Below are 27,956 nucleotides of genomic sequence, written 5' to 3'. Positions count from 1 at the left end.
ATGGGCTCCAGGTATTCTGATTTTATCATTTGATCATTAATCAAATCTACTTTCCTGCCTGAAAATTCCAGATAGATGGACTATTTATTGGAGATTCCGGGAATGGGGAGCTGGGGGGCTGCTGGAGCGGATTCTGCCAGGAATAGCAGCCGGGGAGGAAAGGGTACAGCTCTTCCATGAGGGTTGTGGTATCCAGCTAGGAGAATTGGCAGCTAAGGACCAGAATGGGTCTTGAGTGACAGCACTGGCTAGGGTGGGTTCTTAGGCCACAGATTCCTGTTGTAGAGTCTGCTGGCCCAGGTTCAGCTGCTTGGCCGTGCCCAGTATGCCAGGACTTGACCCTCAGTGCTCCCTCATAGCCCTTTGCTCAGCATAATCTGCTTCAAGAGTGCAGCTGTTTGTCATCCAGCAGGTCTGTGTGCACACAGAAGACTCCTTTCCCCGTTGGTAGGGAGACATGGGCCTGTCTCTCTCCTGGAGGTCGATGGGACTCCAGAATTCAAAGTATTAGAAGCTGTGCTCAGCATGTGAGTTGAGATGACCCAGGGGGTGCTCAGAGGGCCAGAAGCAGATAAGTTATGGAACCTAAGGTCCGAGGATTTAGGAGAGCTATGAGGCAGTGATTCAAGACGAAAAGCCTGGCATGGAACCTGGCATGATAAGATGTTCTTTTCTGGGGCTAGCTTTTCTGGACTACCTCAGTTGTAGGTGGACAGCCAAGCACTTTGAAAGGACCATGGATGGGCCACGGACACAATAGTTTGGGGCTCTAATGGGGGTTTAAAGGTAGTCAGAAGTAGCCCACAATTTTAATTCATCTGATCTCTACTTTCTGTTGGTTTTTGAAATATGGGGAGTTGGCTTTAGTAACTACATAGGTTTCTCAGTTTTTGTTGAGATAGATAGGTTGCTGAAAATAACTTTTTAAAAATGTTTCTCCCATATCTACTTTTCCTATTTTATTTTCTCTATTTTTTTTTATAGGTAAGGTCTTGAGTGTTATATTTGAAGAGTTTAAATGAAGTAACTGGATTATTTTAGATGTTTAATTCTATGACTTAATATTGGATTCTATTTTAGAAAAGTTTTATTCTAAGACTTAGCATTTGATGTTAATATTTAATGTTAACATTTAATGTTAGTATTATTATTGGGGAATGAGATACAGAGTCCTGACAAAGTTTTACTCTTCTCTCACCTGTTGTTTATAGAACTTGGGCTTAACGAGGTTGGGTCCCCTGGGGAAACATGTGGCTGTCTAGCAAACATTATTAGTGGGAGAGACACCTGGATTTCAGTCCCTGGATTGAGTTTGAGCCATTCGTCTTTCAGCCTGTTTTCTTTTTGAGGACTGAAAGTTATAAACTTGAGCTTTTCTTTGTCAGCTCAGAAAAAGCTGTAAGATAGAGGTTCTCAGTAAAGGGGTATTCTGGAAAACAGAACAGTGTCTTTTTTTTTGTCACCAAGTTCAATTGATGATTCAGAAGTTTGGAAAAATTATAATGTATCATATTTGCTTTACTTTTCAGTGCAACAGAATGGAATTCGGCATTGTGCCTATGTAGCTTCCCGGAAACATCTCTACGTTGATAAAAATACAAAGGTTATTTGTCAGGGTTTCACTGGTAAGCAGGTATGTTTCAAGATTTTTTTAAAAAGATGTATGCTATAGATGCAAAACATTTTTCATGATTTTCTGTGTTTTTAATACAACAAAAGTTATAATGCATGATTGTTGCAGAAAAGGAACTCAGTACAGCAGTGGAGTTGTACTATAGGAGGAAGTTCGTTATACTCAGCCTTTAAGATGAAAATTATATTTAAACTTTCCTTGAAAATTTCTCCTGGGATTATATTATGTTGGAAACCCACATGTTCTCCTTCAGCAAGTGTAACACTACTGGTTTTCCTCCAGCACTAGAACAGATCACAATTTCCTTAATTAACCAGTAGGTAAAGTAGGCTGCTTGTGTTTACGTCTTGTACAAAAATAATATGCAGTCAAACATAGCTCTATAGTCAGTGTGGGGAAATGTGCCAGCCCAGAGAGGCTCCTGGGGTCTGAGACAGGCTGAGGTAGCAGCACATTGACTTCTCCCATCTTATGCTCTCTCTGTGCAATGGTCTTGGAGGAGACTAACAGGAAGAATTGTTGGAAGCATTTTAATTTGTTCTCATTCATTTATATTTATTCTCTCTCGCTGTCTTCTGCCTACATTATAGAATTTGCATAAGTTTAAATATATCTGCAATGTGACTCCATAATAAAATGCAACATAAGAATCTCCTTTCCCTCTTTCCACCATTCTTCTCTCCTGGAATTCCTTCTGTTAACAAGTTGAATGTGTCCTTCCAGATATTTTTCTTGCTCATATGTATACTTATATAATGTGCATTCTACAGAACTTATTCTACTATACATATAATATTGTATATATATAATACATACATATCTTAAAACACATTCTACAGTGTACAATATAGATCTTACAAATATCTATATATATAAAAGGCTAAGTGACCTACCGTCCATCTGACCATTTGACTGACTGACCAACTGGCCGGTACATATGACACACACTGGCAATTTAAAAATAAATATTGACTTGCGGATGTGTGATACATATAAAGCTCTCGCTGGCCCAATTGCATGTGATGCCAGAATGTATCTGAAGACCAACTATTGGCACAATGTACCAGGGTTTTTAATATTAAGCTGAATGCTCTTTTAAATGATATATGTAAATTCGATTTGTTTGGCAAAGTAATAGCTAATATTCATGCCATCGAATTTCAGAAATGCAGACTACCTCACTCTCACATATTATTGATATTAGACAGTGAATCCAAATTACGGATGGAAGATGATATTGACCATATAGTTAAGGCGGAAATTCCAGATGAAGACCAGTGTCCTCAACTTTTTCAAATTGTAAAATCAAATATGGTACATGGACCATGTGGAATACAAAATCCAAATAGTCCATGTATGGGAAATGGAAAATGTTCAAAGGGATTTTCACACTTATTTGAGTGATAATTCCATTGATTCAATGGATGATGCCAAAAAGGAAAAATTTCCCATCGAATTTCTTAATAATACTACTCCTTCGGTAATGCTTTCAATTAAAATTGAAAGTAGGTGCAATCATCATGCTACTGAGAAATCTTAATGGTAAATGGAATCTTTGTAATGGTTCTAGATATATTATCAAAAGATTCTGACCTAACATAATCGAAGCTGAAGTATTAACAGGATCTGCAGAAGGAGAGGTTGTTCTGATGCCAAGAATTGATTTGTCCCCATCTGACACTGGCCTTCCATTTAAATTAATTCGAAGGCAGTTTCCCATGATGCCAGCATTTGCGATGACTATTAATAAATCACAAGGACAAACTCTAGTCAGAGTAGGAATATTCCTACCTGAACCTCTTTTCGGACATGGTCACTGTCAGTTATATGTTGCTTTCTCTCGAGTTTGAAGAGTATGTGACGTTAAAGTAAAAGTTGTAAATAGTTCATCACAGGGGAAATTAGTCAAGCACTCTGAAAGTGTTTTTACTCTTAATGTGGTGTACAGGGAGATATTAAGTTTAATCAATTTATCATTGTTTTTATCAATGTTTTTATATCATGTTTTTGTTGTTTTTATATCATGTTATTGTTTATTTATTAATCTATATATTATTTTCATATACATTTTACTAATTTTCTTTCATCTCTGACACTTCTATTGTAGAGAAAGGGCAAATAGCGATATTAAAATATTTTCTATTTTAATTTTATAATACTATATTCAGTATACTATTTTGACATGTAATTTTTTGCAGTAACGTAATTACCGCATGAATCTTTCTTCTAATTAATTTCCTTTCAATGTGCATGAATCCATGCACCGGGCCACTAGTATGTCTATAAAATATATTCTCAAAAGTAATTATGGGTGTCAAAGTTTCTATGTATTAAAAATTTCAACAGCTACTGCTAAGTTGCCCTTTAAAACATTTGTACAAATTTGTAGTTGCACCACAGATTTTTCTTTAATGAGAGCATACTACCAAATCAATTAGATGATTGTGTCTTAACTCAAAGTATCCCTTTATCACTAAAGGAGAAGTGACAAGATAAAAGCAGATAATGATTTTTTGTAATTTAAATGCTATTGATTTTTCTGTAATTAAAAAAATTGTCATGCCCATGCTGCAGCATTTTGGTAATCTAGAGTAGGAGTTGGCAAGCTTATTCTGTAAAGGGCCAGGTTGTTAATGTGTTAGGCTTGGTGGGCCATGTTGGCTCTGTTACAGCCACTCAATGGCATTGTAACAGCAAAAGCCACCATAGACAATTGTCAGTGAACGGGCATAGTTGTATGTCAGTACAACTTAATTTAAGGCCAAAGTCCTTTAGCAACCCCTGATCTAGATAGAGGATGCCACCTAAATATTAAATTTCTGTAACTTTTATTTTTAAAGTACTTAGAAATTACTTAAAATTATATGATTTTTTTTTTTTAAAGAAAAAGAATTTGGTTTGAAGGTTGTTTTATATAAACTGTCCCTTTGCTTTTTGACTTGTTTTTGAAATAACTGGGCACAGAAATATGAATTGCAGTGGACTTTTGTTTTTTCTTTCTCTACTATCTTAAAAAAAAAAAGTCACTACTAACAAAAAGAAACACCTACAAAACCTTGAAATTTTCTTTATAGGTGAAACTGACTTTTTTATTCTGATAGCCATATATTTTATGAGTATCACTCCTACATTCTAAACAAAGTTGATGCTCATCTAAGAATTGAAGTACATGTTAGGTTGCATACCCTGCCAATGAAAGCCATATGCAGTCTCTTTTTGATTATTATTAATTTTGTTAGCATATAACCAAATGTTTGATTAACCCCAATTCCCCACATATGTTTATTACATATAATTTTGTTTTTCTGTTTGCTAAACTTTATATGATCTTATGACATTTAACCTCTGGCCTATTTTCTTAAGAACCATTATCCATGGTGTAAGGACTATTTGGAACTGTCTCTAATTAGGTGATAGTTTGCCTAAATATTGAAATCTAAGGTTGGTGGCCTGCAATTACATTGTTTCTCCTTTAGTTAGAATTCTTGGTTAAGATTCCAATATTATAGGTAATGATGAAGTATGAAATACAGAGCTTATCTTCATAGGAAATCTGCATTTTGTCTTATTAGCTCTTTTTTATTTCATAGTGGATTCCAACAGTGCAGGTTTCCAATGGAATTTCTTTTACTGACTTAGATGGCTGCTAAAAATATTCCAGTTCTTAACTGTGCACTGGCTAACGATAATGGGAAAACTAAGGAAAATCAGCTTACTGACAGGAAATGTTGCTGCTGTTTAGCACTACATTAGGAATGAAAGTCCAGTGTCGGTTTGTTTTTACTTGCCATTCTAATGTAGATTAATACCTTTGCAAAATACAAGAAAAACCGCAGCAGTATATTGCTGTAAAAATTTGCAAATGTTCTCACTTTTTAAATTTTTTATTAGATTTTTTTCCTTTCTTCCTGACTTCCATTCTTGTCATTTTCGTGTGTGTGTGTGTGTGTGTGTGTGTGTGTGTGTGTGTGTGTTTATGTCACTGCAGACCAGAAGGAGTCTGTATACTTTGAATAGCGCTGCTTTAAAGAGAGAGCTGTGGTTCTTTCCAAAATTCCATCACTGACTTGAGACAAGTCAATTCACTTGCTAGGGCCTAAGCTTCCTAGTTTGAAAAATGAAGTAGTTGAATTAGGAAATGTCCTAATTTTTAAGGCCCTAATTTTTATTCTATTAATACAGTGGTTCTCAACCTGTGGGTCGCGACCCCTTTGGCGGTCGAACGACCCTTTCACAGGGGTCTCCTAAGACCATCCTGCATATCAGATATTTACATTACGATTCATAACAGTAGCAACATTACAGTTATGAAGTAGCAACAAAAATAATTTTATGGTTGGGTCACAACATGAGGAACTGTATTTAAAGGGCCAGAAGGTTGAGAACCACTGCTTTAATAGAATTTGAGTAGTTGAGTCAGCATTTTTATATCCTTGTGGAATGACCACATAGACCCACACAGTTTTCAACAAGTCCTTAATTGAGAACCTTCTGTATGTAATGTATTGGTTTAGGTGCCATCTCACAGTGAGCAAAAAGGATAGAAATCACTGCCTTCGTGGAATTTACATTTTAGTTGCAGGGGAGAGAAACACATCAACAAAACCCATGAGTAAGTTATGTGATATGTTAGAAAGTATAAATGCTATGGGAAAAATAAACCAGAGAAGGAGGAAAGTGTGCAAGTTTGTGGAGTCATGGTGGAGATTGGGAAGGGGGATTTTATATCATGTGTTCAGGGGAAGGCCCAGAGTCCAGATCTAAGTGAGATGTGAGAGTGAAGCAAGTGGATATGTAGGAGCAGTATATCGTTGGGGAGGAGAGCGTGGTGCTGGCATCTGTTGAGTGGAGGCCAGGGATGCTGCGGAGGGGACCGTGAGGCTGTGAGGCGGGAATGTGCCTGGTACGTGTGGAAGCTGCAAGGCCACTGTGACAAGTGAAAGGAGCAGTGAGAGAACAGTAAACGAGGCAGGCAGGTAAGGGTTCTGAGATGGGGAGGCAGGTTGGATACTGATTGTAGGCCAGTGTACCAGTAAGAGTTTGGCTTTTACTGGGAATGACATGGGAAACCACTGGAAGGTTTGAATAGAGGAGTGACATGATCTTCCTTGTGTTTTAACAGGATCACTGGCTGCTGTGTTGAGCATAGATTGAAAGGGAGCAAGGGCCATACTTGGTCAAGAGTTGATGGTGACTTAGACCAAGGCGGAAGCCATAGAAAGGGTGAGATGTCAGTTTTATTTTGAAAGTAGGGCAATATGCTTCACTGATGCATCTGATGTGAGATGTAAGAGAAAGAGAAGAATCAAGGTTGACTTAAGTATTTTTGGTCTGAACAACTGTTAGGAGTGGAGATGTCACTCACTGAGATGGGTAGACTGTTGTGGGAATGATCAGGAACTCAGTTTTGAGCTCTTTAAGTTAAATCACCTACTCGTTCTCCAAGTGGAGATGTTAGCTAGGCAGTTGACAGTGTGAGTATAGACCAGGGGTGGGCAAACTTTTTGACTCGAGGGCCACAATGGGTTCTTAAACTGGACCGGAGGGCCGGAACAAAAGCATGGATGGAGTGTTTGTGTGAACTAATATAAATTCAAAGTAAACATCATTACATAAAAGGGTACGGTCTTTTTTTTTTTTAGTTTTATTCATTTCAAACGGGCCGGATCCGGCCCGCGGGCCGTAGTTTGCCCATGCTGGTATAGACTTTAAGGCAAAGGTCTGAGCTAGATATGTGTGTGTGGGGGCTGTCTGTATGTGTATGGGAAAGGGGTCACTGTATGGATATTTGTTGCCATGATAAGGGAGAAGGTCACTAAGGGCACAAATTTAGATGAAAAAGAGAAGTCTAAGGAGAGAGTGAGAAGAGGGAAACCAGGGGAGGTAGAGCCCAGACGCCTAGTGAGAAAGAATGGGTCAGTGTCGGGAGGCATTTTTGGTTGTCACAGCTGTTGGCGGTGGGGAAGAGGGCGTGTTACTGGCATCTGCCGAGTGGAGGCCAGGGATGCTGCTAAACATGATACAAAGCAGAGGACAATCTCCCATAACAAAGAATCGATGTGTCTAAAATGTCAGTAGTGTCGAGGTTGAGAAGGAAGAGTGGATGGATAGGGAAATACAGATGTTGTCTGGGCAGCTTTAAAAGGCTCACTTATGGTAGTGACGATAAATTTAAAGTGAGATCAGTTAGCATGGTTTGTTTTTTCTTCAGCTACTGTTTGGCTACAAATGTGCCATCTTAGAGTAGGTGGAGAATTGGATTTAATGAAGGTTTTGATTTTTCCAGATGTGTAATTGAAGTGAGGGAGAGCCAAGGTTGCTGTGTGAGTGTAATGACTGATCATGGGTCTTAAATTGAGTAAAGAGGAGTGTGAGCACCAGGAGCTGAGGAATAGTGACAAAGAGGTGCCAAGCAAATATGAGGGTGTTTCTGACCCCCACCCAAATTTGAAAACGGAATAAAAAGAGACCCCCTCTTTTAAGCCCCCCCCCTTTTTTTTTACAAACAGCTTTTTTGGCTTTGCAAAGTCCTATTTGCTTCATGTTTAAAGCTGTGTAGTAAGTTGGTGAGAATGCTGGATATTTGCTACTGTTATCTCTGAGTAGTTCACCTGTTTGTTTTCCTTTTCCAAGTTGCTGAAGATTGCCTTTTGGCTTCCCGGCCTGCCCCTTCTCAGAGTCCTGTGCTTTCTCCCCCTCAGGGCACCTTTCACAGCCAGCAGGCATTGGAGTATGGCACCAAACTCGTCGGAGGAACCACTCCAGGGAAAGGAGGCAAGACACACCTGGGCTTACCGGTCTTTAATACTGTAAAGGAGGTAATTATTGGTACTTGGGTGTGGTGTGGCAAGAAAAGAAAAGCAGGGAGGGCCTAGCCAGCATGACTCAATGGTTGAGTGTTGACCTATGAACCAGGAGGTCACAGTTCGATTCCTGGTCAGGGCGTGGTTAGGGCACATGCCTGGGTTGTGGGCTTGATCCCCAGTGTGCATGCAGGAAGCAGCCGATCAATGATTCTCTCTCATTGTTGATATTTCTATTTCTTTCTCCCTTTCCCTTCCTCTCTGAAATCAATCTAATCTAATAAAAGAGAAACATTGCAAATTTATGTACCTACACTATACCCACAAGCCACGCCCACCAGCCATGCCCACCAGCCAATCAGGAGCGAATATGCAAATTAACCCAACTAAGATGGCGGCCACGGAGCTGGAGTGAGCAGGAGGCTTGGGTTGCCCCCGGCAATGGAGGAAGCCAAGCTTCCCGCCTGCCCTGCTGGCCCTGAGCTCAGCTCAAGGCTACAAAGTTTCAATGATAGAAGATAAATAAATCCCAGATATCTGCTTCCAGCCCGTGGCCTACCTAAAAATGGCCCTCAGCCCCTCACCCAGGCTGGCCAGGCACCCCAGCGGGACCCCCCCCACCCTGAAGGGGCTGTGGCCAGCCTGCAGACAGCCATCATACCCTCACCCGATCCCCCGGGGAGTGGGCCCAAGCCAGCAGGTGGACATCCCCCGAGGGATCCCACACTGCGAGAGGGCACAGGCCGGGATGAGGGACCCCCGAGTGCACAAATTTTTGTGCACCGGGCCTCTAGTAAATATATATGTTAGTATATTTTAAAAAAAGAAAAGCAGGGAGGAATGAGCATACTTTGGATACAGATCTTAATTGTGCTCCTTTTGGGAGAGTCATGTGCCATTTTAAAATCCAGTAACCTAGAGAAATTTAAATCACAGTGAAAACCAATGGATTCACTTGAGTCACACATGTCCAGGGTGTTTTCTCCACAGCCTGTGTCACTTCTGGTTACAGACACACATCAGCTCCTAGGGGAAGAGTGCTGTGGCTCGGCTTCTGTTTGGCTTGTTATCCTTTCTATCCTTTCTTCTTCCAGGATGTTAGTAGTGCACATGCCAGCATCAGCCCTAACACTTACTGATCATGGGCCATTTGCCAGGCACTGTACTAGGTGCTTCACATACAGTGCCTCATTCAGGCCTCACTCTGAGGTAGGTGCTGTTATCCTCTCCATTTTAAAGACAAGGATATTACTAGTGCAGCGAGGTTAAGGGTCTAGTTCAAAGTCTCACAGCTGATAAGTGGCAGGCTTAGCATGGATCAGAGTAGTGTACTGTTCCCGTGTGAAAAACTGTTGTGTCACATTGACAAGTCAGAGTTATAATCTCTTCCCCAAATTGCTGATCCTATATAATAAACCCTTACATGCAAATTGACTAAACGGCAGAACGACTGGTCACTATGACATGCACTGACCACTAGGGGGCAGACACTCAATGCAGGAGCTGCCCCCTGGTGGTCAGTGTGCTCCCACAGGGGAAGTGCTGCTCAGCCAGAAGCCGGGCTCACGGCTGGAGAGCACAGTGGTGGTTGCGAGAGCCTCTCCTGCCTCCGCAGCAGCCCGGGGAGCGGGTCTAAGCCATCTGTCGGACATCCCCCAAGGGCTTCCGGACTGCAAGAGGGCACAGCAGGCCGGGCTGAGGGAACCCTCCCACTGAGTGCACGAATTTTGTGCACCAGGCCTCTAGTTTCTTAATAAAATTTTAAAAATGATTTTTAAACTTCATTACAAAACGAATATGTGCTTATTGTACAAATTCAGATGATATAAAGGTTTGTAAAGTTAAATTTTTGCCTTTATAGAGAGCTAATTTAAGCCATGTGTAATTCCTTTGTATACTTACATGAATATATATAAAAACAATAGTATTTTAAAGGAAATGGGGGTGAGGGGAGGTAGAAAAGGGTAAAGAGGATAAATGGTGATGGAAGGAGACTTGACTTGGGGTGGTGAACACATAGTACAATCACACAGATGATGTATTATAGAATTGTACACCTGAAAACTATAATTTTATTAACCAGTGTCACCCCCAGTAAATTCAACAAAAAAGAAACAAATGAAAGGAAATGGTAGTACAAATTCTTGAATATTTAATTAAAAATATCTAGGAAATAAACTTAGTACTTTGGAGTGATGAATTAATAATAAAAATTATATACTGCTCCTCCCTTTCTTTTAGGGCATGCTTTAAGTATTATTTTTTAAAGTATAGATTTGTAGACAATTTCTTTTCAGAATGCTAACTTCAAATTGTAAGTTAATTTGTACTTTGAATCCTAAGATGTAGGAAAAAACGAAGTTATCATTCATATTTGAATTTTTTATTTTACTTTAAATTTGAAAATAGGGTGTACTATATGTGTGTGTGCTTTAAGTGTATTGTATTTTAGAGAGTTAAAAAAGTTACAAATAATACGATCAGTGGAAGAATCATTTAAAGTTTTTGCTTTAATTTTTTTTTTCTCCCCTTAAATTTGATGATGGCCCTAATCCATTTGGCTCAGTGGATAGAGCGTCTGCCTGCGGACTGAAGGGTCCCAGGTTCAATTCCGGTCAAGGGCATGTACCTTGGTTGCGGGCACATCCCCAGTAGGGGGTGTGCAGGAGGCAGCTGATCAATGTTTCTCTCTCATTGATGTTTCTAACTCTCTATCCCTCTCCCTTTTTCTCTGTAAAAAATCAATAAAACATATTTAAAAAAAATTGGATTATGGTTGCCTCCAAAACAGGCAGTGTTAGCTTCCTTTGCTTGTCTGGTTATTGTTGTCAGTTTCAAAATACAGGAGGAGCAGTTTTCATAATTCCTCCAGGTAGATTTGACTTTTGTCATGAGCCTTTTTTTTTGCTTTCTTTTAAAGAAAATTTTTGTTGGTAAGCAATTTATTTTTTATTTATCATAATACAAATAGATATATTTGGAATATTCTGTAAGTTCTTTGACAGGTACTGTTTATTTCTCAGTTGTTCAGCTCTTACAAGGAGCTTTCGGAGTGAGTAGGATGGATACCTTTTATCCAATATTACCTCCAGCTTCTGACAGTATTTATAGCCTTAAGAGGTAGAGAACTGTAGGAAATATTTTCCATAAAATGCCTACTTGCCCATGACCTGACTTCTGGTTTCAACCTAGTTTTTATTTCTTTTGTTACCCTTTCTCTGTTACCATTTTGAACAGAGTTTTTGAAAAACATATTTTTTAATATATTTTATTGATTTTTTACAGAGAGGAAGGGAAAGGGATAGAGTTAGAAACATCGATGGGAGAGAAACATCGATCAGCTGTCTCCTGCACACTCTGGGGATGTGCCCACAACCAAGGCACATACCCTTGACCAGAATCGAACCTGGGACCCTCCAGTCTGAATGCCGATGCTCTATCCACTGAGCCAAACCAGTCAGGGCTGAAAAACATATTTTTAACCATTGGCATCATTTGTGGATGATCTGGCAACATCCTTTGACTCTGGGGATGTGGAGCATCACTGTCTTTGACTTCTGCCCCCTTCTAGTTGCACCTGGATGTTCTGTAGCTTTGTATTTGTATTATCCATTGTAAAATCCCATGGCACAGACTTCCAAAGGGTTTTGATTTATGTCATGACTAAGTTACCTTTGAACACGTGCAGGGAGGTGGCCTGCTGTAACTGAAAAGACTAGATGCTTTGGAATCAGATAGACATAGCTTTGAATCTTGGCCCTGCCACTTCCTAGCTATGTAATCTCATGCAAGTTATTTAATATCTCTTGGCCTCAGCGTCTAAGCATGAAGAGCTGCGGTGATGCCTAATGCTTCTTTCACCCACATTCTTTTCTGTGGCCACTTACACATGTTTATTCCTAATAGACATGCAGTTAGAGTAAAAATTGTCAGCTAAAAAACACTTCACTTTTGCTGTCTCTTATATTTATCAAGTATAACATATGTATTTTTAAAATTGATTGATTTGAGAGAGAGAATATTGATTTGTTGTTCAACTTATTTATGATTCACTGGTTGATTCTTGTATGTGGCCTGACCGGGAATTGAACCCACAATTTTGATGTATTGGGATGATGCTCTAACCAACTGGGTTAACCAGCCAGGGCAATTATACTGTATTTTCAAAAAGATGTTTGAGAGTCTAGTTCTGAGGCTCAGGGACTCAATAGTCCTTTTTCTCCTGAGGAGGTATAGGGTCTTTGGTACTGAATAGGTGGTACAGTGTCTTATAAGCAACAGAAATAAACATGGCCATAGGAGTGAGGGACACAAATGAAAATCAGGCCATGCTTTCAGGTTTACTGATAAGCCATCTCCTGAGGGATGTCTCTGACCCTTTAAATTCAGTGGCATTCCAAGGGGGCAGGGAGGAGGCCAGGAGGACATACCATGTTCCTGGTGGTGTCCTTTTATGACCCCAAGACATTATTAAATTCCTGGTATTGAATTCGTCTTTCAATGGTTATGACTTAACCAATAATAAAGTGTTCTGTGCTTAATGTTTCAGGCCAAAGCACAGACAGGAGCGACAGCTTCTGTCATTTATGTCCCTCCTCCTTTCGCTGCTGCTGCCATTGACGAAGCTGTGGAGGCGGAAATGCCCTTGGTCGTGTGCATTACTGAAGGTATCCCACAGCAGGACATGGTACGGGTCAAACACAAAATACTGCGCCAGGGAAAGACAAGGCTGATCGGGCCAAACTGCCCCGGAGTCATCAATGTGAGTGTACAAAAGAAGAAGCCCGGATTTAGCCTCACAAGGCTCATTACCTTTGGATCAGTCCAAGTGTACTGTGTGGATGACCTAGGAATTACCATTTCTTTTCACTTTTCTGAAACTGTGATTTCCTTTTCTTCAGCCTGGAGAATGTAAAATTGGTATCATGCCTGGCCATATTCACAAGAAAGGAAGAATTGGTGAGTATGTTTCTTATAGATTCAGAAAAAATTCTTTGTCCTAAGCTCAGAACTTACAAAGAGAATCTGTGACTATGTAAGTTAAATTCATTTTAATTGGCAGGGGAGTTTTATAGTGAATCAGTTCTATATCCTGAATTAAATGAGTTTGAGAAGTTGCAATGATTCTATAGAATCAATGAAGATATTTTAGGGGTATTTTAAAAGATTCTTTTCCTGCTCAGATGCCATAGATTCTTGGGTGTATCAATAGTTAATTTCGTTTTATTGCTAACTAATATTCTGTTATATAATTACTAGAGGCCCGTTGCAGGAAGATTCCTGCAAGAATAGGGCTTCCTGTGGCTGGAGCGAAGCAGAGAAGGGAGCAAAACCCGCTGAGGCGGGCTTCCCTCCCTCCTCCACCGCCTGCTTGCTTCCCTCCTGTCTCCGCCGCCCGCTTGCTTCTCCACAGCTTCGTTCCCTTCTGCAGCACTTGGCTTCCTTCTACATTGTCTTCAGTCTTTGCTGTGTGCCTGCATATGCAAATTAATCGCCATCTTTGTTGGGTTAATTTGTATACTCATCTGATTGGCTGGTGGGCATAGTGGAATGACACCAATTTGAATGTTTCTCTTTTATTAGTGTAGGTATCACAATTTGTTTATTCTCCCATTGATGAACATTTGATTATTTCCAGGTTTGAGCCATTATAAATAAAGCTAAAGTGAATGTTTATGTAGAGGTCTTCTTATGGACATGGTTTCATTTCTCTTGGGTAAGATACCTAGGAATGGAATTGTTAAGTCATAGGGTTGAAGTATGTTCATCTTTTTAAGAAATTGTGAAATAATTCTATAAAGTGGCTGTTCATTTTTACCTTCCTACTGTCAGTTTTTGAGCATTCCAGTTGTTCCATTACTTCAGTCTTTAATTTTAGCCATTCTACTGGGAGTGAAATGGTGTCTCATTGTGGTTTGATGACTAATGAGGTAGAATGTGCATATTGGCTATTTATATATCTTCTTTTGTGAATTACCTGTTTAAGATTTTTCCACATTATTTTTTTATTAGATTATATTTTTATTGTTGATTATGGGGGTTCTATAAATATTCTGGATAGAAATTCTTTATCAGATATATGTGAATATTTTTATTGTTAGTTCTTTTGTGTCCTGTCCTATAATTACTTTGCCCTCTTGGATATCACAAACTTTCTCAAAATGTTTCAGGAAAATTGTACTGCTACTTGTTTAGTTCTCAAGGTCATAACCAAATTAACATCTCAAAGCCCATTATGCCTGTTATTTTACTCTTCACACCTAACCCTCACTAACCTGTACTGTTTCTGCACAGTAATTGATGGTTACAGTAATTTATAAGCCATGACTATTAATAATAATAAGAATAATCAACATAGTAAGTGAATGTCAGCTTTGTAGTTCACAGGACTAGGTTAAAGGTCATAATTTTTCTTTATTACTACCATCTCCTAGAGCTGGCAGCCCTGATGCCAGTAGGATACTTGCCATGGGAATTCCATAGACCATCTGAGTTCTAGTGGGGGCCTGTCTCATTTAGACACTGATCCTGTTGTCATATTTGAGTATTTTTTGTGCTCTTTGGTCTGCTTTGAGTGGCTACTGCTGTAGACATGAGGTGATCATAGAAGAAGGAGTGCCCTATGCCGAGTTGTCTTTCTGATCTCTACCCTGCTTTTCTACATCCCCATAAACCTAAAAACCAAAAAAACGAGAAGTTAAGGGAAATCCTTTAGACCTTGGTGCTCTGAATGACCATAACACATGGATGAGGCAATCCTCTGGGACATTGCTTTTAATTCCTTTGAGAAAAAGGGCTTTAAAACAAATTCACCTAAAAGAAAGTATGTGATACTACAAGGTTTTTGAGGCAGTGAGGAGAGAAAAAGATGATTATATGAACTATTTCTATTTTGATACCAAAGCTAATGTCCTCAGAAGCCTTATTATCTTCAGATCCTTAAGCTAAGAGTTTAGGGAAAGGATCTTTTAGTCCCTTAGGTATTTCTTGGGACATTGTAATGTAATACGATAGCAGTACAATACTATAGTGACTTTCCAGTTTGTGTTAGTGAGTTAATAAAAGTATATATCAGCTAATTGAATTTACTGAAGTGATTGGATTCCAACTTGATATTTAATTGCACTATGGTTTTTAGTTCTCTTATGATAGACATTATTTTTACTTTCAACCATACATGACATACTTGACCCATCCTTTTTAAAAATTTTATTTTAATTACACTTTTTATATTTAGAAAATTGCCAATTTACATATAGTTGCTAGAAATAATATAGATAGATTTCAGTGTACCATTTATCCAGCTTCCCCCAATGGTACCAGCTTGCAAAAACTGTAGTACAAGGTCACAACCAGGATATTGACATTGATACAGTCAAGATAAAGGATGTTCCCATCACCACAGAGATCCCTCATGTTGCCTTTCTGTAGCTACACCTACTTCCTTCCTGCTTCCACCCCTTTCTTAATTCTTAGTAATTAAAATGTGTTCACAATTTATATAATTTTGTCATTTCAGGAGTGCTTTATAAATGGGATTATATAGTATATACTTTAGGATTGGCTATTCACACTCAGTGTAATTCTCTGGAGATTCAACCAGGTTGCTGAATGTATCCGTAGTTTATTCCTTTTTATTGTTGAGTAGTGTTCCATGGTATGAATATACCACAATTAGTTTGACCATTCATCTTTTGAAAGATGTCTCAGTTTCCACTTTGGGACTATCCTTCCTATATAATAAAAGGGTAATATGCAAATTGACCCTAATTGCGGAATGACCGGTCACAATGATGAGCACTGACCACCAGGGGGCAGATGCTCAATGCAGGAGCTGCCCCCTGGAGGTCAGTGCACTCCCACAGGGGGAGCTCAGCTCAGCCACAAGTGGGAGCGTCTCCCACCGCCTTGGCAGTGCTAAGGTTGTCCAACTGTGGCTTAGGCCCACTTCTCATGGGGACCAGGCCTAAGCTGTCAGTCAGACATCCCCCGAGGGCACCTCGGCTGCCAGAGGGATGTCTGACTGCCAACTTAGGCCCTACCCCCCAGGGAGTGGGCCTAAGCAGGCAGGTGGATATCCATCCCCCAAGGGGTCCCGGACTGCGAGAGGACACAGGTCGAGCTGAGGGATTACCCTCCCTCAGTGCACGAATTTTCATGCACCGGGCCTCTAGTTATTAATAAAGCTTCTAATAAACATGTAAACATTTGTGTCCTGGCTTTTGTATGTACATAAGTTTTCATTTCTTTGGGATGCTTAGGAGTGCAATTACTGGTTTGTATGATAGTATGATAGTTGCATGTTTGTTTGTTAAGAAACTGCCACATTTCTATCCATTTTAGCCATAGTATTTTACTTTTCCACCAGTAATACATGCGTGATCCGCATCCTTGCCAGCATTTGTGGTATTACTATTTTTTATTTTAGCCATTCTGATAATTGTTCACTGATATCTCATTGTGAATTTAATTATATTTTACGTGCTTGTCACCTACTAATATATATCTTCTTTAGTGAAATGTGTCATGTGTGTTTTGTTTTTGGTTCATGTTCGAATTGGATTATTTGCTTTTTTCTGTTAAGTTTGAGAGTTCTTTATTCTAGATACTAACACTTACAGGATATGTGGTTTGCAAATATTTTCTCCCACTCTGTAGCTTGTGTTTTCATCCTCTTTCGTCACCTTTCAGAAAGCAAATGTTTTTTTTATTTTGATGAAGTCTAATTTATTTATTTTTCTTTTGTGAAGTGTTCTTTTGATGTCAACTCTAAGAACTTTTTGCCTAGCAAGAGTCCTATCTTTTTACTGAAAGATTTACTTTTACATTTAAAGCCATGATTCAATTTCAATTAAATTTTCCATAAGATGTGAGACTTAGATCAAAAGTTTCTATCTTAATGCCTGTGGAGGTACAATTGTTCCAGCATCATTTGTTGAAAAAAAACATTTCTTCCACCCAGCCAGCATGGCTTAGTGGTTAAGCATTGACCTATGAACCAGGAGGTCACAGTTTGATTCCTGGTTAGGACACATACCTGGGTTTGTTCTTGATCCCCAGTGTAGGGTGTGTAGGAGGCAGCCCATCAGTGATTCTCATCTTTGATGTTTCTATCTCTCTCCCTCTCTCTTCCTCTCTGAAATCAATAAAAATATTTTTTTAAAAAGAAAAATATTTCTTCCATTAATTGCTTTTGCATTTATGTCAAGAATCAGTTGATATATTGGTGTTGGTCTGTTTCTGGCTCTCTCTTCTGTTCATTGACTCATGTGCTTATTTAACACCAGAACATACCACACACTCTTGATACAATAATGTCCTGAAATTGGATAGACTGATTCTTTGCACTTTGGGTTTTTTTTTTTTAAAGTTTTTTTAGCTATTGATTTAGCCCATATCAGTTTGTTGTTTTATTAAAAAAAACCATTTTTATATAATGTGTTCTAACAACTGAAGTCATTCATTTATACTTCTCAACTTATTAAAAATTAAGGATCCACTCATTATTTACTGATTGTGGCATGAAATAAATTACTTTTTCTGTAGCTCAGTCAAGAGAAGATGGTCTAGCTGCCACCGCCCCACCCCATACATCTGCGCACCTTGTCCAGATGTGAAATGAGGTCCTTTCACACAGGCCCATTGTATACAGGAAGTTACATGGTAGACTTGAACTCAGGGATTGGGACCTTCCCTTTAAAGCCTATATGTTCTTTGAAAATGATGAGAAAAATAGTTGTGGGAGAAATAGATAGCACTGCTAAATGTGACTGATGGAGGTTTTCCAAGGCTGAAGGTTTTGGTAGTTTAATAGATTGGGTATCTATAAGTCTAATCTGTATATTCTTCCATCCTAAGCAAGATTGTACCCCCCAAGTTCACATGGATATTATTATCCCTTTCCCAAAGATTCTTAGAAGAGGTAATATAGGTCTTTCTTACATTGCTTTTATAGGTCATAAAATACCCCCAACTAATAATGTGCTTTCTCCTATATCTAGCTTTTAAAACCTCCCTGCTTTAATTTAAGCCTTTTCTTCTTATTTCATCATTTGAAGATAGTGTTGATTTGGATGACATATCATGGAGTGGATTTTATATGTACTTATATTTGTAATTTAGTTTGTTCTGTGATAGTCTGTCATATGAACACACTCTAACATTTTTGAATTCTCTTTCTTTAAGGTATTGTGTCCAGATCTGGCACCCTGACTTATGAAGCAGTTCACCAAACAACACAAGTTGGACTGGGGCAGTCTTTGTGCATTGGTGAGGGATTTGTGCTAAAATCATTTCATTGAAATGTAGTATTTTCATTGAATGAGTATGATAGTAATTGTTGTTTTGACCATTTGCAAGAGATTTTGATACCATTTTATTAAAAAGATGCTTTGATCTCAAATTTAATTTGCATGAATGTGAAGCCCTACTGTGTTTTTCAAGATTCATAGTCCAAGATTCCACACTGAAGAGCAAGCATCCTTAGACATGTGGCTCCGGGAGAGGTTTGGTGCCTGAAAACATCACTTATTTTGCTTGCTGGGAACAAGCAGTCCTTCGTATTAGGACTTTTGTTGTTATAGTTATCATTTGCTATCATTATAAGCTATATAATTCAATGCTTCACAGTTACTGAATTCTTTGCTATTTATTATCTGATTTTTTTTTTTAATCCTTATGTAAGGATATGTTTTTGTGTTGATTTTAGAGAGAGAGAAACATTGATGTGTGAGAGAGAAGCATCAATCAGTTGCCTCTAGTATGCACCCCAACTGGGGATCGACTCTACAACCAAGGTGTGTGTCCTGATGGGTGCACGGTAGACGCTCTGACCAACTGAGCCACCTGGCCAGGGCCTTTATCTGATTCTTAAGGCAACCCTCTAAAGTACCTCTGAGCTGAAAAGTTGGTGAGCAAGTCTAGTTTGAGGAAGGTTAAGCTCCCCAGAATTGCTCTTTTTGCTGCATCATACTGCCTCCCACTTGTAAAATTAAAAAGGTATTTAGATTTTAAAGTTATTTTTGTATTTGTTGCCAAAAGCCAGGCAAATTTCTCATTTTCATAAATATTTCTTCAAATTCTTAGAATAGCTTTTAAAAACCTTTCAAAAATAGATTTTTATAATAAAAACTATGGTCATGGAGTTTTTTTATGAAGACTCAAATCCATAAGTTAGTATAGGAAACATGGCTTTTCTGTGTATGAAGCACAATCTTAGATTCTAGGTAACTTAGTCTGATGGAGAATAAGAGGGGTTTTGAGGCCTGGTTGGTGACTCAGTGGTTAGAGCATTGGCTTGTGGCCTGTGCACGGAAGGATCATGGATTTGATTCCCAGTCAAGGGCAAGTATCTGGGTTGCAGGTTCTATCCCTGGCCCTGTTTGGGGCATATGTGGGAGGCAACCAATCGATATGTCTCTCTCACATCGATTTTTTTTTTTCTTTCTATCTTTCCCTTCCTCCCTCACTTCCACTCTCTCTAAAAATCAAAGGAAAAAATATCCTGGGATGAGGATTTGCAACAACAAAAAAGAAAGGTTTTGAAACAGTTGCCAATTCCATCTTAACCTTCTGTTTTAATTTGCAAGTTGAGACTAACAGGGCCTATGTCACAGAGAGGTTGGAAGTATTAGGAGATGGCATGTCTGACGTGTACTGAGACATAGTAGTTGACACATGTTGTCACTCAGTAAATGCTGCTTCCTTTCCTGAACTCCATTCTTCAGAGATGCACTAAAGGTAGGAAATCAGTCCTGCCTTTCAGTGAGTTTATAACTTTAAAAAAATGTGGCATCTAGTCTGTAAGGAACATTGCCTTTAATTCTATCCAAGTACTTGTTCTTCAAATGTCACGTACGTGGAGTCGAGCCCCTCCGTGTATCTCTGTCATCACCCACCCTGGAGCTGAGGGAAGGAAAGGCGCCAGGGCACCCTTCACCCCGTCCTTCACGGGGCCTTGTATCTCAACACTTGTGAGTGTTCTCTGAAACGTGCCTCACTTATAGTTCCTTTGTGCAAAGAAATTTGTTAAATGTTTAATGAGAGAAGACATTCTTGCTTGTAACACAAACATACATTTTCTTTAAAATGCTCATTTTTAAACAGTTATCTAAGCATAAATTTGTGGGAGGAAAGAGGATTGATAAAGGAGCTAAAACAAAAAGAGGTTTTTCTTTGTATCAGAATCCAACCACCATTTAGGGTTCATGTAATATTAAAAACAACTAAGTGCACCAATTTGTGATTTCTTAAAAAAATGTTTAGTGCAAGAGAAATGATACCTTTGAAAATATTGGTGAGCGGGGTAGACAAGATAGAGAAAAAATCGAAACAACATTTCTCAACCTAATTCTCATGCTGTTGATATTCATTGATCTTTTCAGGCATTGGAGGTGATCCTTTTAATGGAACAGATTTTATCGACTGCCTGGAAGTCTTTCTGAATGACCCAGCCACAGAAGGCATCATCCTGATTGGTGAAATTGGTGGTAATGCAGAAGAAAACGCTGCAGAATTTTTGAAGCAACATAATTCAGTGAGTTTGGCTTAGGAAAAATATACCTCTTTGCTCTTGAATAATACCATTGGCTTGTTTTGGAAATTATTTCTATAAAGATTAAGTTTTCAAGAAAACATGAAAGATAAAATCAAACCTTTCTGAGCTTGGCCTTTATTATATTTATTTTAATATTTTTTTTATTGATTTTTAGAGAGAAAAGGGAGAAGGAGAGAGAGAGAAAAACATTGATGTGAGAGAGAAGCATCAATCTGTTGCCTCCTGTACAAACCCTACCAGGGATCGAGCCCGCAACCCGGGCATGTGCCCTGACCAGGCATCCAACCTGAGACCTCTTGGTTCGTGCTGAGCTGAGTCTTTCATACTGGCCCCTGGAAAACTCTTTCTGGGTGGCTCTCCTCTCTTTTTGCCGCGGGGCCTGTTCTCTGCTCTGGATCTCCCCTACGTATCACTTCACACATGTATGGCAGGTTAGTTGGACTCCTGCTGAACGGAGAGCTAGCTGTTCAGGTCATTGGCCCAAAAGTCCTCACTTGACCTGCCATTGTACTTTTTCTTTCTCCTCATCTTAGGGGCTATAAGTGTTCTTTTTCTTTTTCACGGTTAACCTTCTAAAGACCCTACCTTTTATACCCTTTCCCAGGTTCTCACCTCCCTCTGGCTTCAGAATTTCTTTGCAGAGTAGTACTTCCTTCAGAGGTCAAGTAGAAAACCTTTATTACACCTATGTCCTGTGAAGGCTTTCCCTGTTGCCTCTCTCTTAGAATTAAAGATAAAACGTGGAATTGTATCATAACTTCTGTTGGCTAAGGGAATTAGGCTCTGTTTCTGGGGTGGAGAAGAAAGAGAGGGTGCAGTAAGGACTGCAGCAGCTCGGTGCCCAGCAGCCCCACTCAGTGACTGTGTGCTCTGGACGCCATGGCAAAAACCCGGGGGCAACAAGCCAGTGAGTTCGAGGATGCCCCTGACACTGCGAATGAAGGAGCAGGGCCAGGAGGCAGGCAAGTGGGCGGAGATCACTCGTTTGTGAAGGAAATTGAGGAGTGAATGAATTAAATGCCACAGAAAAGTAATGAACACTGGAGAGTTAATGGAACCAATAGTATCACCTACAGGGTAGTATACACAAAACAGTGCATATTTATGCGTGATTTAAAGAATATTCAAGGACTGTTTTGAGTATACTTGATTTTATTTTCTTCTGTAGTGATTTTTTTGTTGTTGTTGTTAATCCTCACCCGAGGATATTTTTCCATTGATTTTTAGAGAGAGTGGAAGGGAAGGGGAGAGACAAAGAGAAACATTGATGTGAGAGAGACACATCGATTGGTTGCCTCCCACATAAGCCCCGACCAGGGCCTGCAACCCAAGTACATGTTCTTGACCAGAATCAAACCCAGGACCCTTCAGTCCTCAGGTTGATGCTCTATCCACTGAGCCAAACTGCCTAGGGCTGTGGTGATTTTTAAAAAAAATTAAATTTATTGGGGTGACATTGGTTAATATGAACATAATGAGTTTCTATGTTACAAGAATTGTATATTGTACCGTGTGCCCACCACCCTGTAGTGATTTTAAACTCTGATCTCGGTAGGAGATGTAACAACTTTCCCCTCACTTTCTGGATCTCTTTCCTTACTTTTTATTCACCCACTAATCCTCAGCACCCTGGCATCTGTCTGCTACTTAGAATCAATGTGACTTTGGGCATGTTAACTTCACCGCGCCTCCGTTTTCTCTTGGCAAATAGGACTCCAGCAGTGCCTACCTCCTAGAATAGTTGTAAGGACTGTGGGGTTTAAATGTCTTAGGAACATATAGCAGAGTTGCACCAGGCACATAGTAGGCACTCTTATTGAGCTGTTTGCTGTTGCTGTTGAATCTTACTCTCCTGACCTTGCTTCTGCAGAGGTCACCAGTGGCCTCAATAAATTCTTCATCTTCTCCATCCTCTTGTTTTTTCTCCAGGTCCTTCTCTTCTTTATGTTCCTTGGCGTTACTTGCTGTGCCTGTTTGCTTAAGTGTGAGTGGTTATTGCATATCATCAACATCATGTTTCATGCAGCTTCAAGACAGAAACCTCAGAACCATCTTATATCTCTCATCTCTCGTTTCCACTCAGTTCCTAGCATATGTCTCAGTATGTGGAGATTCAGACTGTCGTCTGTAATTAGTTCTTCTGACCTGGTTCTGGCCCTCATCTTCTCTCTCCTGGCCTATGTTAAAAATTTATTCTTGATATCTCTACTCCTTTATTCCCACCACCCAGGCCATCCTGCTTGTGGCCACCAAATTGTCTGCCCTTCAGAAACACAGACATCGATGCCTCCACCCTCCTGGCTTTAAACCATTACAGTTTCTTATTGCATCAGGATAGAGGCCAGATTTCGTGTGGTAGTCCAGCCCCTCACATCCCTCTACCCTTCCTTTTCAGAACCTTGCCCCATCTGACATGCCAGTTGTTTTCATTCCCACCTGCCTTTGCTTATGCCTTCTGCCAGGCATGCATACCATCTGCCTGTCACTCCAGACTACTATGGACAGTAGGGAACTGGTATCCTTGGTGCCCAGTCCAGCCCTTGGCACAGTAGGCATCAATACATGTTGAATAAGTGAAGAATAAAGTAGATTGGCATAAGATGTATTCGAATCTCTTGAATTCAGAAAAGTGTAAAGTTTGAAATGTAGGTAAAAATTGACTTTTTTAAGAAAAAAAAGATTTAGATTAATATGACATTACACTTTGTTAAAGTGAATTTTAAAATGTACTTAGGCACAACTCTGAATCCCTCGAATAGGGTAGATGTTAATGGGCAAAACTAAACGTACAGGTTTTGTTTCATTTGGACATGCTTTTCTCTTCCTGGCTAATTCTTACCGAGCTGATTTTTATTGAGGACCTGCTGTACAAGATGCTAGGTGGGCAGTTGAGTTGATATACACAGCACTTAGCACAATACATGGCACAGAGCGAACTCTCAATAATGGTGTCTGCTGCCACAGCTACTATATTTATCATTGTTACAATGACAGTAATTATTTGCAAAAGTAGTATTGCTTAACCTTTATCTTGACCCTTTGTCCTTGTCCTATGAGTGAGGAAACTGGCCCACGGAGGTTAATGGCCTGCCTGAAAACCCAGGTCTCCCTCCTTCTCCCTCAGGCCTTGGAGCGCAAGGGTCAGATTTCAGGGACTGGGGGCAGGAGTCAGGGGTCCTCTGTATCTGCTCAGATTCCACTGATTGCTTCCTAACTGGTCCTTCTGTTTTTGCGCTGTCACTCTTGTCATCATTTCTACGACCTATTTTCAGACTACAGTTCCCCAAAGTCTGTTAATTGTATTTTCTCTGCTTAAAAATCTCAAGCGACTTTTCTTTGTTAACAGAATGGAGTGTAAACTTGTTTGGCATTTAGTCTCATCATAATCTTGTTCCTTCCTAGTGTGGTATTCCACTATTAGAGTATAGGAACACAGGAATTAAGTGGAGTTAGTGCCACTCGTGTGAGATGCTCATAACCTCTGCAGAGCTCGCGAGTGAATGAATAAATGACTGTGGAATCTTTTGTTAAGTGAGGACATAGTCCCTGTGTTCAGGGAATTCACCGCTCCATAGGGGAACACAGAGACATAAGTTACTTTACTGCCAGAGTGCTGCGTGTGAGTACAAGTGTGTGACAGGCACCGCAGGGCCGTTGGGCAGAAGATGATTGGCTGAAGGGCATCTGTGGAGAGTGTGGGAGGAGGCATCCAAAAGGCTTGAGAAGTCTTAAAGTTAAGTAGGAATTTGCCAGGAACCCAAGGAGGATGGAGACACCCTCAGCAGGACAGAGGCGGGGCATCTGGAATTACTGAGCAGGAAGAGTGGCGGGAGCGGGGCTGGAGTAAGCAGGCTCAGACCACGTGGAGCCTGGCCTGCTGGCACCTCAGCACGACTTAGGGCGTGCCCGCAAACTGCCTAGTCGTCGTTCACTGCCGTGTACTCCAGGGGAACAAAAAGAAACAAAAAGCCAATTTTATTGAAGACTGTCCTTATGAAGCAGGAAAAATCATTAATTTAATTTAATTAAATCTTAGCCCTTGAGTCAGTTTGTGATGAAATGGGAAGTAAAGCACTTTGCCACTAAACTGTGAGCTGAACTAGCTGCTTTTTTCACCAGTTTTACCCGGAAAAACAACTGGCAGACAAAGTGGTTAACCAGACCTAGGTATTTGCAGACCTTGTCTCAGAAACGAACAAAGCAAACCTGCCGTGCCAAGGAAAACAGCTCGGAGTATTTGTTGCCAGTGGTACAGTTTGAGCTTTTAAGTGAATGCTAATATTTTGGAAAACTTATGTCTGCCACTGTCAACTTGACAACATCCCTCCCGAAGACTTTTCTGATGAGGTCAGTGTTGACGCTGAGTGTGACCTGCGGATGCTGCAGGACGAAATGTGTCAGCACTGGGCACGTCTGCACCGCTTCCCACCTCATCTCTATTTTCGAAGGTTTAAGGGTGAACTTGTAAGGAATTAAGACAAAAGCAGGTTGAATAAAACAAGCTGATCGTGTGTTTTAATTAATTATCACAAATCACATGACACGTATTTCAAGTGTGCTTTTTTGTGTGTATTAGTACAACAGTTGGTACAGCGAAGTGGAATTTTAATCAGGTAAAAAGTTTGCTTGGGACTGTCTTCCTGCGTTTGTATGAGAAGTGGAGTCATCACAGGTGGGGAGAACATTGGTCTCACTCACAGATTAATATTTGTGTGGTTTCCTTAGTGAGGATGAGTGCCGGCCCTGGCCAGGCCACTCACCGATAGTCATGAAATTGATGTTCAGCGTTGATCAGCTTCTTCATTAGATGTTTGAAATCTCACCTTTCAGGGCCCCAAAGCCAAGCCTGTGGTGTCCTTCATTGCTGGCTTAACGGCTCCTCCCGGCAGGAGAATGGGTCACGCAGGCGCCATTATTGCTGGAGGAAAAGGTGGCGCAAAGGAGAAGATCTCTGCCCTTCAGAGCGCAGGGGTTGTGGTCAGCATGTCGCCTGCACAGCTGGGAAACACCATGTACAAGGTGAGCTGTTCGCACGGGCCTTAGAGTGGGCCCGCCCGGCGCCTGGGAACCTTGACCTTCTTCTGGGTCTTATCTGTGTATTCTTTCTGTGTGCAGCTCAGCAGTCCCTGGCAACTCTCTTTATGTCCCAACGTCCTGCGCGGGCAAGACCAGGAATGATGTTCTGATTAAAAACAGTTCTTTTTAAATTAACCATTGGGATTTGCTCTTTTGTGAGTGGCAGGATATAATCCACAGGAAAGCATTTCATAGTCCATAAATACCACAAATTCCATTATAGAAGCAGTCAAAAAATTGCCTTGTGTTTTGTTTTTTCTTCCCCATGGAGGGCCTTTGGGATACAGCTACCCTGATCCCATAGTTTTCTGTTTCCAGTGGGAGGGGTTGGCGGCTGAGTAACAAGGAATTAAAGCTGGAGAAGAGGGAGTTGGGGTGGAGGGAGATTTAGAGAAAAGGGTTCGGGTTCCAGCCTTCAGTTTCTGGCCCTGGTTGGGATGGGAGGTCATTATTGTTACAGGTTGGAGGGTGGCTTCTTAAACATTTGCTTTTCTTTCCCCCTTTTTTAAAAAAGATTTTAAAAAATATGTTTTTATTGAATTTAGAGAGAAGAAGGGAGAGGGAGAGAAGGATAGGAGAGAGAAACATCGGTTGGCGGCCTCCTGCATGCCCCCTACTGGGGATTGAGCCTGCAACCCGGCATGTGCCCTGACCCAAATCGAACCATGACCTCCTGGTTCATGGGTCGACACTCAACCACTGAGCCATGCCAGCTGGACTTGTTTCTCTTTTTAATAGGACATTGTGGTTTAAAGTATTCTAAGATTTATTATCTTTAATAATCCCTTTGTAATGAGTCTCAGCCTGTTTCCTTGTGTGATCATTTAAGGCTCTCTCTGTTTTTTATGATGATTATAGCCTTAACAAAAAGCAAACAAACATCAGACTTTATAAGCAGGACACAGGCCCAAATTGTATTCCCAAGAGGGAACAGTGCAATCTTACCCTTGTTTTAGGGATTATAAAATGGACTCCTTATTTTATTCCAAAAGCATAATCCTGTCTTTTGAAATATGACGCTGTCACCGTATGCCATAGTGTTTAAAGAAATCTGGGTTATTAGAACGTGTGGAGACAGATTTTTAAAAGAGGGGAAGGGGAAAAGCAAGTGCTTAAAAATTCACATTGGACACCTGCGTTACCACTTCACTCCAGTAAGTGGCAGCAGGCTTCTCCGAATTGCTGTTCCAGTTTAGAGAAATGTGATTCTCGGGACTGTTTTCCTCACAGATATTTCTGATTTTCTTGATCTTTTGTTCAAATCTTAACTGAGTCTGTGAAACCAGTTTCCGTTGCCTAATGGGAAGGGCCAGTGTGGTTCACGTACGGCTTTAAAAGCCTGGGTAAGCACAACCAGGTTTGCCAGCTCCTCCTAACAACTCTGCCCTGGAGAAATAACTGTAATTCACAGCCTCTTGCCTGCACGTTTGGGAGGTGTAAAACTGAAGGTCTGCCTCCAGCTCAGTGAAATTGAGGCTGTCATGGACTCATTTGAGAGCTGCTATTTTGTAGTCAAGTACCTCGTCCTGGTACACGTTGCTTCTGTAATTTTGGGTTGTTCAAAGAATCCTGAAGAGCTTTCAAATCACTTTGATCATGAGTGTAATTTGGATCTTTTATCTTTTTCCTTTCTTCTGTCTCCGAAGGAGTTTGAAAAGAGGAAGATGCTATGAAAGGGAAAACAGAAAGTGCCCTAAGCCTGCGGAATGAATCATTGTGCAAAGCGAACCGGTGGCAGTTGCTTCTGTTGTGCACTGCCAGCCTGCGCCTGTCCCTGGGCTCCATACAGCGGGAAGCCAAAACAGAAACAAGGCTTCGAAAGTTCTGTCTTGAGATGTTCTCACCTCGTGTGACGGAGACAGCCAATAAATCTACCATTTGATCTGAA

The 27,956-nt window shown here is 40.3% G+C and overlaps 1 protein-coding gene across 1 annotated transcript; it reads left to right on the top strand.

The window, feature by feature from the left end:
• Window positions 1-27,956, top strand: SUCLG1 (succinate-CoA ligase, alpha subunit). Its single transcript, XM_014530087.1, has 9 exons — window positions 1-11; window positions 1,423-1,633; window positions 8,335-8,451; window positions 12,986-13,198; window positions 13,338-13,395; window positions 18,622-18,705; window positions 20,820-20,971; window positions 25,823-26,011; window positions 27,715-27,956. The coding sequence occupies exons 1-9, from the start codon at window positions 1-3 to the stop codon at window positions 27,739-27,741; spliced, it is 1,062 nt and encodes a 353-aa protein (XP_014385573.1). The 3' UTR covers window positions 27,742-27,956.

Source organism: Myotis brandtii, unplaced genomic scaffold (assembly GCF_000412655.1).
Source record: "Myotis brandtii unplaced genomic scaffold, ASM41265v1 scaffold714, whole genome shotgun sequence".
Classification (NCBI taxonomy): Eukaryota; Metazoa; Chordata; class Mammalia; order Chiroptera; family Vespertilionidae; genus Myotis; species Myotis brandtii.
The sequence above is the reverse complement of the archived record's forward strand: the minus strand, read 5'-3'. Positions and strand labels throughout refer to the sequence as shown.

What these genes read in the sequence shown, in the direction of transcription:
- SUCLG1 (XM_014530087.1), top strand. An exon ending in TCACAAGAAAGGAAGAATTG is followed by an intron (nt 13,396 to 18,621) that starts GTGAGTATGTTT and finishes TCTTTCTTTAAG; the next exon opens with GTATTGTGTCCAGATCTGGC. An exon ending in TTTTGAAGCAACATAATTCA is followed by an intron (nt 20,972 to 25,822) that starts GTGAGTTTGGCT and finishes CTCACCTTTCAG; the next exon opens with GGCCCCAAAGCCAAGCCTGT.